At 45.0% G+C, this 14,695-nt stretch overlaps 1 protein-coding gene across 1 annotated transcript in view; it reads left to right on the top strand.

Annotated features, from left to right (window-relative positions):
• Nucleotides 1-4,760: 4,760 nt before the first annotated feature.
• The window catches only part of CPZ (carboxypeptidase Z), a 34,234-nt gene continuing 24,299 nt past the window's right edge, over nt 4,761-14,695 (top strand). The window contains exon 1 of the mRNA XM_005148511.3: nt 4,761-5,092. Within this exon, the coding sequence (XP_005148568.1) occupies nt 5,005-5,092 (88 nt within the window). The 5' untranslated portion in view covers nt 4,761-5,004. The remainder of the gene's footprint in view (nt 5,093-14,695) is intronic.

The raw sequence follows: 14,695 nt of genomic DNA, 5'->3' as shown, positions 1-14,695 counted from the left end.
GGAGAGAATAACGGCCCATGAGGTAGCATTTTGATCTGTTCCCTGTTTGTTTGTCCTTCAGAAAAGTTATCTGGATAGCACTGCTTCTGTTTATTGTTCAGCCTCCTATCAGCAGAGTCAGAATAAAAAGAACCAAGTAATGAAAAGCAGCCCGAGTCTGGTAGATCCCTCTGCTAAATTTCCCTGACAATAGTAGGAATCATAAGAAGCGAACAAGTTAAATGTACTGTATTTAATTCTGCTTTGAGTGCGTGCCAAAGACACAAACCCGTTTTGGTATTTAGTCTTGTCTAAGGATTTCTGGATTGCTGCTGAGCTGTGGACTGTAGGCTGACAAAAAGGTCTGAGCAGGAAAGAGGTAGTCAGTAATAAGGTCTAGTGAAATTAATTTTATTGCAGTGATTCAAGTGCCGATGATTAAACCCAGCTGATGCTGCTACATCTGCTCATCACTCTGGGATTTATTAATTTTTAAGATTCTTTTAGAACTGGGGTGAATATATCGTATTTAAGCCTAAGCCAGAACTTAATGCTAACCCCCTGGAAAGACTACAGGATTTACTAAAACGCAGAAATGAAAAGACAAAGGAGGTGAAATCCCTCTATTCCAAATCATCCCTTTCCTAGCTGCTTTTAGTGCTTTTAGGTTTTGGTGCAACTGCCCTGTGCAGTACTTACGAGTAGTCCTATTTGATACAGTCAGCATTAACACACAACAAACATCTAAGAAAGGTAAATGATATATACAGAGTACTGAAAATAGGCTGAGAGATAGCCAAGCAAGATTGGATGGCTTAAAATATTTTATGGGTGGGAGGAGCAAAAGATGATCTACTGTCCCCTCAGAAAGGTGAGGATCTACAGGAGAATCCAGAGGTGGCAACCATGAAGAGGTGAATGGATGAAGCTTCACAGAAAGACAGTAAAACCTGGAATCAAATACGTTGGAAAGGAGGAATAGAACAGGCAATCTAAGGTAAGAGTAACTGAAATAACCCTTCTAGACCTTCTGTTCTCCATGCTGAATTGAAACATTCATTGATGGTGGTGACAAACTGATAAGTTTACCTTTGCTGCTAATTACCATGATGTCATTTGTAGGCCACCCATCTACCCTACTTATGCTGTATCCTGCTTAAACATAGAAGTTCTGTGGAAGCTGAGAAACAAAGAAGTATGGAGCTTTTTGGATGTCAGCTGTTAAGGGTTTTATCTAGTTGACACAGTGAAGCTTGTTAAGGATGTGATGTTTCTGAGTGCCAGTTCCAGGCAATTGGTACCTGGAATTCCCCCTTCCTTGGTGTGCCCTGACACCCAGAGGTCTCCCTGTTCCAGACCTGTGGGTGCAACTACTGCTGTTCCCAACTGCAAGCTCAGCCACCAGTGAGGACGAGTTCCACAGTGGCATGCACACACATGTGAACACATGCATGATTCCAGAAGAGTCCTACCTTTACCAACAGTGATTATATAAATGTAAGTACAGAGAGCCCAGTCCTGTTGCCCCTCTCTGGTTGCTCAGGACTGAGGTTCATTAGCAAAAGCACAACTGCTCCCACTTCCTGGATTCACATATACTCTCTTCTTCACAGAGCCCTCTATCAGCGCAGGCTCTCAAGGCACATCTGCATCCTTGGCTCCTTACCCAGCCACTGACTCAGACTTTGAGTCTTCTCAGATGCAAGTCATTTTCTATGTACCTGCTAATCCAGACTGGAGCTAGCCAGTAAACCACAGATTGCACACACAGGGGATTTAGGATTATATTCACTCGGGAACCATGAACACATCGAGCTCTTTCCAGTTGCTGGTACTTTGACCTTTCAGCACTCAGACTTAGGTCAGAGACAGTAAATACATAGGGAGAAAAAAAGGATAAGAAAAGATTTAATATGAAAATAGATTAAGTTGCAGGGGCCAGGTACAGGACTTAGTCAGATAAACATAGTGCCCAGCAGCCTGCCTGCATGTAGCTATTCCCCCTATACCCATCCTTTCTGACTTTCCTACTCTTGTGCTCCCTGATCCACTCTGGTCCTTCCCTTTGCTCCTTCCCCTAAGCAGGCTGTAATAAGTTTTGCATAAGTTTCCCCACCTGTCTTCAGGTCCCAGGAGTCACTTTTAATATCCCATAATATTAATGATAATCACTTTTCATGTTTCATATCAGGAACAATATTAAGGCTGACCTCTTCAAGGCTGTGCCCAAATCGTTGCTTTAACAGCCCATCAGAGACCAACATGTTCTGATTCCTGTTAAAGTTCATCACCTGGTTATTAATTCCTGAGTGTTTATTTGCCTTTTCTTGTCTTTAACTTTTCTTATCTTTCCTTATCCTTGATATATCTTTCCTTGGTACTTGTTTATCCTGTTATACTGAATAATCCTTAACCAGACAACTTAAGGAACTGAGTGCTCCTTCATTGTGCATACCTGTGCAGAGCTTACTTGACTTGTGTGCACAGGAGTCATACAGCCCAATATACCCCAGGTGCTGCAGGGGATGAGCTAAAGCTGAGCCAGGCCAGTTCTTCTATTCTCCTGTTTGGAACAAACCTGGATGTGCAAACTTGGGTATGGGTAATCTCTGACTGTGATGCCGATGGGGCAGGGTATAGCCTTGGAAGCACAAAGAATGGGTAGAGGTCTGCTCCTGTCATCTGAGGTGGTAGTCCCTTAAAGCCCTGCTGTAGCTCTAGACAATGTCATAAGGAAACCCAGGGTGACTCACAGGAGTCAGCATAGCACACTGCAGCTATGTGTAAAGGCAGTAGTTCTGATCCTGGAAGGCCTGCACTGAGTCCAAGGAGTCCTGTCTCTTGGCAAGGCTAATTATGCTGAGCATATTGCTGTGATGATGAAACACAAGGCTGTTTTTGTTCCAGAGTTTATCCAAGCTAATCACTACTTTGTACTGCCTTATGCAAGGCAGAGAAAATAGTCTCAATTTGATTCTGATGAGTAACATATAATGGCCCAAAGGATGGTTGAACTGGGGTGTGTGTGTGTATAGAAATCAATGCATACACAAGCTACAAATAATATTAGATGGACACAATAATCCTGAGAACAAGAAATGATATAATGTGAATCACAGTCATTTAACTAATTAAGTTCTTGAGACAAAGTATAGAGCACAATATTAGCATTCAACAGTGATGCTAAATAACACTGTTGAAAGCACGTGCCAGTGGTTTACAATGTTTTGTGGGATCCTTGTAAAGAAAACTTATGGTTGCTGTTATTTTAAAATGTGTGGCCCTAAAGTATGCAGCATCTAAACTGGGGCTGGAGGTTTGAAATGTGGAGAAAGGGAGGAGATATTCATGAGGATAGGACAGGCTGAAGGGTGGGAAATCAAATGATAAATTGCATGCACAAACAAAAAAACATCAACAACCAAAAGACAGAAGGGGAAAACGTTGGGATTACAACTAGTGAAGGATTTGTTCTGCAGCAGAGCTCACCTCAAAAGTGTTGGGATGCATGGGAAAAATGTCACTCCTTACTCTTAAAGGCTGCAGAAACTTACAGTAAAACATCAGCTTTTCCAAGGACAGAGTCAGCTTCTGTTTGTATAATCTCTGCAGCCTTTTTTGCTGTAAAGAATTCAGCCACATCACTGGGCAGCCTCATTCTTTTCCTTTAACACAAAATGCACAGCCCAGGCATGCAGCAAGAACTGGGCTTAGATGTGCCCTCAGCTGTACCTGAACACCAGGTACGAATGTAGCAGAGCATCTGACCGCAGGCTGCAGGGGGTTAGGCAGAAGGTGAAGTACCTCTGTCCTTGGAGACCATGCTTTTAGACACCCTGCTGCTTTCAGACATCCTGTCCTGTCAGCCTCTTCAGTGTGTTTCCCAATAGAGGGGGTTATTTACATTATCACACAGGAACATAGCTCTTATCTCTCTGAGAGTGATCAGCAGGAGTCAATGTGCTCCAACTGCAAGGACAGATTCTCTGCCCTCATGTGTAAGCAGGTATCTCTCCTCAAAGGAATAGGCACTGCTTGCAAAGATAGGACACTTTGGTCTGTTTTGGTCTAGATTTTTGAAGAAAAATTGATTTCCCTGTCATACAGGATATTTTTTTATGTGTAGGTAAGAAATGGGAAGTTCACATCCAACCTAAGGTGAACTTCACCATACCTGTTGCATAGAGATGAAAACATAAAACACATATTTCTCTGAAAAATCAAAAAAGAAAAACCCAACCTAAAAAACGATCAATTTAAGATTAACTTAATGTAGATTTGCCATCCACTTAAAGCCTGCAGTTCTGGAATCTCATCTATGTTTTTGTGAAGATTTTTGTTAAGAAAATACTGGTATCCCTCCAAGTTTGGTTCTGTAAACTGGGTCTTAAGTAAAATGCACAGGAGGAGCACTTGGAAGGGGGATCCTGGTGACTATTTTGTGGGTTGCCATCCTGGCTGTGCTGGAGAGGATGCAGCTTAAAGCCCCTTTGTTGTTGTGTCTTAAACTTGCAGTTAAGTGGGTTATGAAATACCATTATCTGGGAGGAAAGCTGCTTTAGATTGTTTGCTTTCCCTGTCTCTTTCCCCCCTGCTCTTTCCTGACAGTTGCTCTTGCTCAAGACACAGTTTAAAGAAGCTCCCGTGTCCCATAGGAAAACTTCATGAAGACCAGAGGCATCAGACCCGCCGGGGAGGAGCAGGCGCATCCTTGCGGGACCTCCCTTAGCTCAAACTGTTTATGAAACTGTAAACCAGGCTGGAAGAGAGGGAAGGTCGGGAGGCAGAGGGGAGGGGGAGCTCCTTCCTCCTCCCTCTCTGCCTCAAAGCTTTTAGCTTTCCAAGCTCAAATGCTATTTGAAATCTGACGCCTGGACTGCTTATACTGTGAGACGTGGGCATGCCCTTGCAGCGCACTGATTTCCTCTGCAGCTTGGATAGCCGGAGCTGAGGCTCCCAGCGAGGAGCCGCTCCATCAGGCAGTGAGTGCCACATCATTGTGCTGCCTGCGCAAGCAGCTCCAGCATGGTCCTGAAGCTCCTGCTCCTCCTCGGTGGGCTGCTTAGGGCCACCAAGCCGGCGCCCCGCTGTGAAACCGGCCAGGAGACCCTAGGTAAGGCTAACCACCCCAAAAGTACCCCTTCTTCTCTCCATCCTCCTCTTGGAGGCGAGCAGATTCAAAGGGTCTAGCTCCGAGATGAGGGAGGTGGGAGTTGTCACTCTCCCCTGGAGACAAGGGGATCAGTTCTTTGGAACTCTGCAGAGTGCCAGTGATGAAACTGGGGTTGTGCTTGGGAAGTGTGGATGGGAAGGTAAGAGGTGACATGGCCTTGCAACAGAAAAGCAAGTCTGTGATGGAAGGCCATGTGTAGAAGAGTCTTTCTGTCAATTTATGGAGTTCCTAGTAGGTAGGATCCCCCTTGCTGTTTTGGGGAATACAAAGGATTCCCCCATCTCTGGCCTTGCCTTCTAGGAATGTGGTAGTCAGATTGCAGGAAGGTGAACTTTTGACCTTCTGTATGCTTTTCTGCTGAAGAAAAACATCTTCTCCTTACATTTAGCTTTAGGTCACTTATTTCGAGTCCAAAGTATGAGAAGATTTACTGCAATCTGACAGCAGTAGGGTGTGTTTTAGTTTGCTATAAGCAATATGGAATTTGTATGAGTTGATTGGCTGGAAAGGCAGATTTACCCATTCAAATAAAGGTTAGATAGGAACATGCTGCCAAGTGAGTTGAAAACTTTTTGGTTCAGTAACCAATTGAATAATAAAAAACACTAAAACTATATTTTAAAAATACATGGTATTTTTTATCAAGTGGAAGGGCTTAATTCAAATTTCATTTATATGGGAATAGTGGAGAGGTGAATTCCTGTGTAATGACAAGGTCTCTTCCAGGAAAACTATTTTCAGAGCATTCAGACTCAAAATGATTCAGAAAATCTTTATTTTATGGGCACACAGGAAGGGATAAATTAACCTGAAAATGACCTTAATGTTACACCAGGAAATTCAGCTTTATTTCAGTGCTTAAATATAAGCTATAGACTGTACTGGCATTGAACTGCTACACAGTGCAGTCCATGTGCCTTATACTGCATATAATTTGAGAGTGCTGTTCCCATGAACATCAAATTGAGGTCTACCACAGCATAAAGGGATTTTATTTTTGGATAGAGCTGCACAAAGAGAAGTGTTGTAAACTATTTACAGCCAATTACAGGTTGTAATTTGCAGCATGCCCTTTCTCTGTGAGGTATGATTCTGCTCCAGTTCCAGCTGATCAAAGTTTTACCATGGGGTATTAAACCTAGCAACCACAAATGTATGGATATTGAGTGGTAACTCCTGTAGCAGAATGTTTTGTGTGTATCTGGAACTGTGCTGTCTTTGGGGGAGAACTTGAGGAAGGGCAGGAGATGGAAACACCTTGCATGCAGTGGGACCAGACTGCTGAATAGAGGGATGTCTACTGAATAAGCCCTGGAGGAATGTCTAGTTGTAGAGAAAGTGAGCTGTTAATGTCACTACATTGTGTGCAGCATGAGGATGGGGCACAGTTTACACTTGGAGGGATGTTGGACCATGGAATTAAGCAGCAACTTGGACATTGAGAAACTTGCAAGATTTCTGAAGGGTCTTCCTTTTCTAAAGGGGAGATAAGGTCATGTCAGGCCACATGAAAAGAAAGGGGACTGTGGTGCTGCACATGCTCACAAACAGGCCTTGCAGAGGTCTCCTCTCAGCATCCAGGGCAGTAGGTTATGTAGTTGTAGCAGTGGGATTTTCTCCCGCTTTGGGATCCCCTGTGCAGACCTCAGTGGCCAGACCTGTGGTGCTCTGCAGGAGACCAGCCTGGAGCTGCTTATGCCAGAGAGAAGGGCAGCAGGAACCAGTGCCACTGCCTGACTCCCAGCAGGGTTGGAGCCGGTTTCTGCAGACTGCCTGGACTTCTCAATGATATTCGTTCTGCTGTGACTCATTTTGCTTTTTTCAATAAGAAACTAAAATGAAAGATGGTTTACAATATCAACATCCTTACAGAATGCTTTGTGCTCTTCTCTTTAGAAAAATAAGGAAATTATTACTGTCATCTAGGTCCACAATATGACACAGGCATCACATGCTGCAGGGAGCTTTTAGAGCAGTGGTTGGGAACCATGCCACTGAGAGAGGGCAGATCCTCTCTCCCCAGCTGTGTCCTGTATCCCTGGGGAGCCAGTAAGCCACTGCTCCCCCAGTGATAAGATGCTACATTGCCACATTGTGAGGCAGCACTTCCGGACCCTGATGAGTTTTACTGGCCTCTCAGCATTAAGTGTCCAGTCTGGGAGAGAAAAGTACAACTTAGCACTTTTTTCCTGAAAGATGGGCAGCCTTTGGTGGCAGGAGGTAATAGCACAGGTTCTTGTTTTGAGCGGTGCTGGTCTCTGCTGCAGACTGATGTATTCCAGCAGCAATAAGTTAAATGCAGCACTGACAACAAACAACAAAGTAGAAGCAGGCTGAAGTCGCATGCCTCAGAATGCTAAAAGCAGGTGACTCCCTGGCAGCCAGGGCCAACTCTAGCACTGAGATGCTGTCGGGGGTCAGTCTGGGGCTGTAATATAACAGCAATAAAACCTCCCCTGAACATTCATGAGCAGAGAACGCTTTCCTGGCGACCACTGGTGCAGGGGTGGGCTGTGCTCAGGCTGGTGTGCGCAAGGTGAGCGGGGAGGTGACACAGTGCAAGCAGCTCCCGACGGGCCCTGCCGCAGCGCGGCCACCGTCTGCAGTGCCACCGTGTGGGCTCCTCGGCTCGAGCAGCAGCCGGGGGGGGGACACCGGAGCTCTGAGCAGCAAGGGTGTGCCTCAGCTTCTCGTTCTCCCTGTGCGAGCAGTTAAAGGGTGTTTCGGGTACGCGAACGGTCGGATGCCGCTGGTGAGGAGCGGAGCTGTCGGAGCTGAGGCTGTGGAGGAGGGAAGTAGCACGGGCCGGCACGCTTATCACCTGTGAGTCTACTCCTCGCCCAAGCACCTTGGTATTCCCCATCTTCCTGGCTCACTCTGCTACTGAGCTTGCCCATCCCTTAGGGTCTCCGAGTTTAAATTTAACCGGGAGGAGATGGTAGGCAGTGGGGTGGTGTTACTTTGCCCACGTAACAAGTGATGTAACAAGTGATAAGACAAGAGGAAACTGCCTCAAGCTGTGCTACAGGGAGGTTTAGATTGGATATGAGGAAAAACTTAGCTGAGAGGGTGGTCAGGGCTGCCCAGGGCAGTGGTGGAATCACCATTCCTGGAAGTGTTCAAGAATGTAGATGAGGCCTTTAGTGACATGGTTTAGTGGTGGTCTTGGCAGTTCCAGGGTAACAGCTGGACTCAGAATCATAGAATAGTTAGTGTTGGAAAGGACCTTAAGATCATCTAGTTCCACCCCACCCCCCCCCTTCCGCCATGAGCAGGGACACCTCACACTAAATCATATCACCCAAGGCTTCATCCAACCTGGACTTGAACACTGCCAGGGATGGAGCATTCACTACCTCCCTGGGGACTTGGTGATCTTAAAGGTCTTTTCCAACCTAGTTGATTCTGTGATAAGGGAGAGAGACAGGGAGGGAAAATCCACCAAGCAGGGGACAGGTGCTGTATTTCTTCTGGATTGCCATAATAACACAGAAATAATGCCAGAGAAAATGCCCAGATTTTGTGGCACTGGCTCCTCTCTAAGCTGTGACACTGAGTAAGACTTCTGGAAAGTCACACTGACAGAAAAATGGCTTCATATATAACTGTGAAGCCTTTTGCTTGTAGATGCTATACATTTCCCCCCCTCTTCTCTGCCATTCCTGTCTCCATAGCATGCCATGCTTTTTGCTAAGCAAATTGTTTCCTTCTACAAGCTTCACACTGGCCCCAGCTTCATGGGACCTGAGCATGTTAATTCACCTGCTGAGGACATTTCTAATGCTTGTTTCCTAGTGAAAGCCATGGCTGTGTGCACACAGAGCGGCTGCTGCTCTCACCTGGGTGACTACACTGGGTGCCTGAGGAGCGGTGTACTCCTCTGCCCCAGGACCATCACTGTCAGTGGGTCCCTCATCGTGCTATGGCCAGCATGGGCAGGCATAGACATCAAGTATAGCCACAGTGCTGTGCGACCACATGTGGGAAAGCCGTAGCTGTAGGAATATCTCCTGCTGCACCCAAGATGGGTTTTTCCCGGTCTCTTCAAAACAAAGCAAAATATGCAGAACTAGCATCTACATCATCACAAGATGAGAAATTCCAGCTCTTGTAAACCCAGCTGTCATCACCCAGTCATGTGAGCTGCTCTGGATTCCTGCCGCTGACTCTAGTATTTCTACACAGTTATTATTTTAACAATGATCTTCTGCTACATTTAACATGGGAAATGGGATCAGAGAAACAGCCACTTTTGTGGGGAAGTTTATATTGAAAATACAGCACACAGGTATATCCTTTTACTGCTGAAGCAGTTTATGCATGGTTTTAATCTGAAGGCAAAGTTTTCTTCAGAGTACTTGTTCAGACATTTTTAAGATGTAAATACATAGAAGTCAAAACTTGAGCAAAACCTCTTAGGGACAGCTAGACTTTTAGCAAGACTTAGTGACACTGACGGTTGTTCCCCTTTAACATTTGTAGACATTACCTTTCCCTTCACACAGTCAAGAGGTGGTTGTCTGGGGGTGCTGGCTGGCTGATGGCTACTGTGGCCCCTTTTGGGTTGCCTAGGCCATATGAGGGCCATCCCCTCCTCAAGACTGGACCAAATGTTGGATAAATGTCAAAGGTGCCATTGTCTGAGGAGGTGTAAGCACAGAGGCAGCATGAAGAAGTTGCCTGTCATGTTGTGAACATGGTGTTTAAGACTGGTGGGCCACATCCTGGACTGTTTGCTGGGCTTTTATGATCCAGGGCTTTCATGAGTACTGAATCTTGTTTGGACAAAGTCACCTCCCTCAGTTGGATGCAGCTGCCACAGGTCAATGGAGTTCAAGGACTTGAGATTGCTCAACCTATTTCAGAAATAAAACTGGAATTTCAATCCCTTTGTTTATCCTGTTGTGACTCCATTGATTTACTTGGCACCCCAGTTTTACAGGGTTATAACAGGACACCCTTATCCAGGAGACAGCACGAGACCAAGGCACGGATTTAAGTCAAGGCTATTGAATTAACTGTCAATCTTTCATAACGTAAAAATACCGCATTTGGCTAAAACTCAACTAGCTGCAGAAGAACCAGATGCAATGTTAACTACAACAGTTCTCATACATCTGAACTAATGAAAAGAAGTTATGCTAGTGGGCTATATAGGCTATGTGCATAAAGGATGGAATGATGTTTTGGCAAACATTTTGTAAGGGCTGTAGCATGAAAGATAAAAGCCACAATTTTTCAGATATGATCCCCTGTCCCACGGCATTCAACATTACTCAAAGGTAAGCTTTTGACTCTGGGGTAAGCTGCTGACCAAAGCTCAACAGTTAGTAGAGTACAGTGTCCTTAGGCGGTGGGAACTGATCTATAGAGTATATAGTCGTCAAGTAAAGCTATGGAGGCAATCACAACTCCAAGCCTAATGAATGTTTTCACCCTTCTCCAGTCACCCTGATAAAAAATTGATCCCTTAAATGGCAGCTGTAGAGATTTCCTGACCTGTTCCACCTTCCCTCCCCAGCTGTTGGTTTAACACCAGCATCACCCAGGTCTGAGCAGCTTTCTCTTTCCTTCACTGATCAGATGGTTGGAGATGGTCTCAATATGTCTCCAGGTTATCTTGGCACACAGCAAATGCATGTTCAGCAGCAGCTGCATGTGCAGCCCAGCAAGTCTTCAGACAACTTGGAAACTGCTGGGACATTTCATTGTTATTGTCTTTACTGTGTTTTGTTTGCCCAATCTGTGATTTTTCCCTCACAACTTGGAAAATATCTCAGCTGAGGCCAAAAAAAGGCATTTAGTGTTTTTTGCTTGGGGAATCATGTTTCTGTCCAAGATTTTCAGCTCACAGGACTCCCTGGAGCAGCACTTACTGGCCAGAGACACAGATGTAGTCTATGTGGTGACACCAGGGATCTTGTCATTAGAGGTACCAAGACATGCAGTGGGGACAGACTGTGTGGAGACCTCATAGCAGCCTTCCAGTATCTGAATGGGGCCTACAAGGATGCTGGAGAGGGACTATTCATTAGGGACTGTAGTGATAGGACAAGGGGTAGCAGGTTAAAACTTAAGCAGGGGAAGTTTAGATTGGATATAAGGAAGAAATTCTTTACTGTAAGTGTGGTGAGGTACTGGAATGGGTTACCCAGGGAAGTTCTGAATGCTCCATCCCTGGCAGTGTTCAAGACCAGGTTGGACAGAGCCTTGGATGACATGGTTTAGTTGAGATGTCCCTGCCCATGGCAGGGGGGTTGGAACTAGATTATCTTAAGGTCCTTTCCAACCCTAACTGTTATATGTTTCTATGATTCTATGACAGACTGGCAGACAAAACCACTTTGCATCCGTTGTTTTAGGCTCCTAAAATTGCAGCCCTGTTTGGATTTCATCTGGACAATTAGAAACAAGAATTACTCATCACCACTGAGGCCGGCTTTGAGCCCTTGCTGAGTAGCAATGTCTTGGTGTGCATCTGCAGGGATTTTGACCTGTGGTTGCATGAACTCCCATCACCTATGGGAAAGCTGCAACCTCTTCTTACAGGCTCCAGACCAGCCTTGTGAAAGGAACAGTCCAGGAGAGCCAACTGCAGTGTCATTGCTCTGGGAACACCTTCAGTAATTCAGTAAAAATGGATGTTTGACTAAATGCCAGGCAGAAGGAAGGTCAGAAAGAAGGATGATTAATAGCAAACACTGGCTTGTGTCTTCCTGCTGTGATCTTGCTCTGCAAAGTGAAGGCAGATTAGGCATTAATCTCTTTCAGGTGCTTTCAGGCTTCTTCATGTGAGGGAGCAGGGCTAAAGCAGGGCTTGTCTCACTTCCTGCCCATTGGGCCCCTGCATACTGCTTCTGCCCCTTTGCAACCACATCACTCCTCTGGGACAGTTTCAACAATTGCTGGAGTGGGTGATTAGTAACAGGAATTTAGTCCTCTGCTCACAAAACCTTTGATGTACCCAGAAAAAGAAGAAACCACGTGGTCTGCTTTTTGCAATCATTCCTCTTCTCCTCCAGTTTTCCTGGAATTCCTCTCTGTGGCTTGGGATCTTCACTTCTGCCCCTGCATGTATGTAGATACATAGCTGTTGTCTCTCCTGCTTTTTCTGCTTAACCATTCTCCCCCTAGCCAAGCTACTTGGCTGGCTCATTCCCCTGCTACCAGTTCCATTACTTTTTTACTTCTGCATCTTTCTCCTGGCAATTCTGATCTATTACAGTATTCTGTACTGGATCTGCTCTTGTCCTCGTGCTGTAGCAGGGAGCTGGCTCCAAAGGGAGGATGTGGTTTGCCATGTGCAATGTTGTGCAAAATGGTACAGCCCAGCAGTGTTTGCATGTTACTGCTGATATTAAGTTTTGTCCTTTTAGTGTTACAAGGCAGATTGTAGTTGCAAAGATTGACTCAGTGAAGCATGTAGAACCCACAAGGAGAGTAACACTAATATGATCAGAAACCAAAATGCTTAGTTTATAAAAGTAGAAGGTTTGGCTATGGATACTCTAAAATGAATACAAATATCTTCCAGTTTAAAACAGTATTGTAAAAAAACCCAGAAAACTGGTAGGGGGTGTGCTGCTCTGTACAAGATATATTATCTAATCTTGTTTGATCTGTCAGTCATAACAATGCAACTGTGTAGCCTCACTGAATGATTTATATATTTGGGTTTAAGACTGGCCCTTGGGCTTATTCCGTATCCTCAAGCACACAAATCTCCTGTTGGCTTTGCTCTTGAAAAGGCAAGTGGCCAAGCCATGGCACTAGAAGTAGCTGTTCAGCTCTATTGTCTGGGTTAGGGTTAATCACAGCGGCTTGCTTCTTTCAGTGCTGAATCATCAAGGGGAAAAAATGTAAGCTTGGCAGTAAAATATGTATGTGCTGCACTGTAGATTTTCAAGCTTGCCTTTGCAAATTAAAACCAGAAGCATATATTAAAGGGAGGGCTCAGAAAGCTTGAAATGGCTTTTCTCCCCTTCAATAAGGTATTTTATCCATAATCTTAAATAGAAGCTGTACTACTGAAAGCACTTCTGTAGCCCTGGTGGAATAGACAGAGTACAGAAATAAACACAAAAAAATGGAAAAGGTTGTTCTGGGTCAGAAAGAAAAAGGTCTCTTTGTACCAACCTGTCTGTGGATGGGACTGTGAGAGGAGGCAGCCTTGTCTCCCTCTAAGCCCAGAGAAGCCTCTGCTCAAAAAAGGAGATGTAAGCTATTTCAAACACAGAAGCAGCAGCAACTGAAGCCTGCCAAGCTAATCTGGAGACCTGAGAAACTCTCTGTATACTATTTAAAAGGGACAGTAAGTGGTTGAACTCTTCTGGCATTGCCTGACCTCTTACAAAATGAGCTATAATGGGTAGGGACAGGGATTTGCTGGTTCTTTCTGTATGCAGAGACACAAAGCCATGGTTGCAGAGCTTCAGGAACAGAGCACGCAGCTGTGGCTCTGGAGCTGGCCTCGGAGGGTTTCCTGCTGCCTGCTCTCCAGGCTCTGGCCCAGCTACGTGCATCCACACTTATTTATATAAGTGCACATACTGGACAGTTATCTTTGGCCCTCGCAGAGCCGCACCCTCCAAAACATATGCAAGCATTGGCAATAGGACACATAGGAGAAGTCCAAGCACCACATCAGCACACAACATTTAAGACTTGCTATAAAGCAAGGTCTGGAAAACACAGAACTTTTCTCTCTTGCTTTTATGCATATTATCTGCTGATAAGCATTTTCAATCATGGGTGTTCACAGACAGAGCTGTGGCTGACATATAGGTCATATGGCAGCTTGTGCTGTGGTGGGGAGAAGGGTTACATTTAGGGCAGAACTGATCTCTGAAAGCAGAAGAAGCTGTGTAAAAGTCTGTAGCAGAGAAACAGAGAGAAAACAGCACAGTATGATAAAAAAAAAAAAAACAGTGAGACTTAGGTTTAAGCCTAAACTTAGATCTAGGCTTAAGAACCAGAAAGAAGGAACCAGTTTTGCTGCTAATTAAGGAATGAGTCTTAGTAGCTCTGAGGTTGTGAGGGACATCCTGGGCCAAAAGTAGTGAAAAGCTTTATCTTGTGCAGAAGAACCACCCCTGATTATCATATACTGAGATGAATAACACTAGTTGCCATGGGAAAGGTTTATACGAATTTGGGTTCCTCATGCAAAAAAGGTATCTATCCTCTTCAGTCAGCATCTTTGTTAATAATAGCCATGTTCTTTATAGATTGCCTCTCTCCCTAATTTGATCAAAATAATAAACTGTAGAAGCCAGGTAGCAGACAGTCTGAAACCAGAGCTGCCTTTACTTCTGCTATGCTAACATCTACTCCTGCTCACAAAATGATCCGGTCCTCTTGTGAACCCAGCTGCAGCGTATGACTTGGATAAATTTTACGTATCTCTTCCAATGGCTATCCGTTTCTTCCCGACACCTCTCCCTGCCAGCTGAGCGGAAATAGGCATCTGCTAAACACAGTAAGGTTGTTGCTGCTTCTCAGAGAGACAGAGCAAAGGGAAGCAGCAGCACCATGCCAAGACCC

Source organism: Melopsittacus undulatus, chromosome 7 (assembly GCF_012275295.1).
Source record: "Melopsittacus undulatus isolate bMelUnd1 chromosome 7, bMelUnd1.mat.Z, whole genome shotgun sequence".
Lineage (NCBI taxonomy): Eukaryota > Metazoa > Chordata > Aves > Psittaciformes > Psittaculidae > Melopsittacus > Melopsittacus undulatus.
The sequence above is the reverse complement of the archived record's forward strand: the minus strand, read 5'-3'. Positions and strand labels throughout refer to the sequence as shown.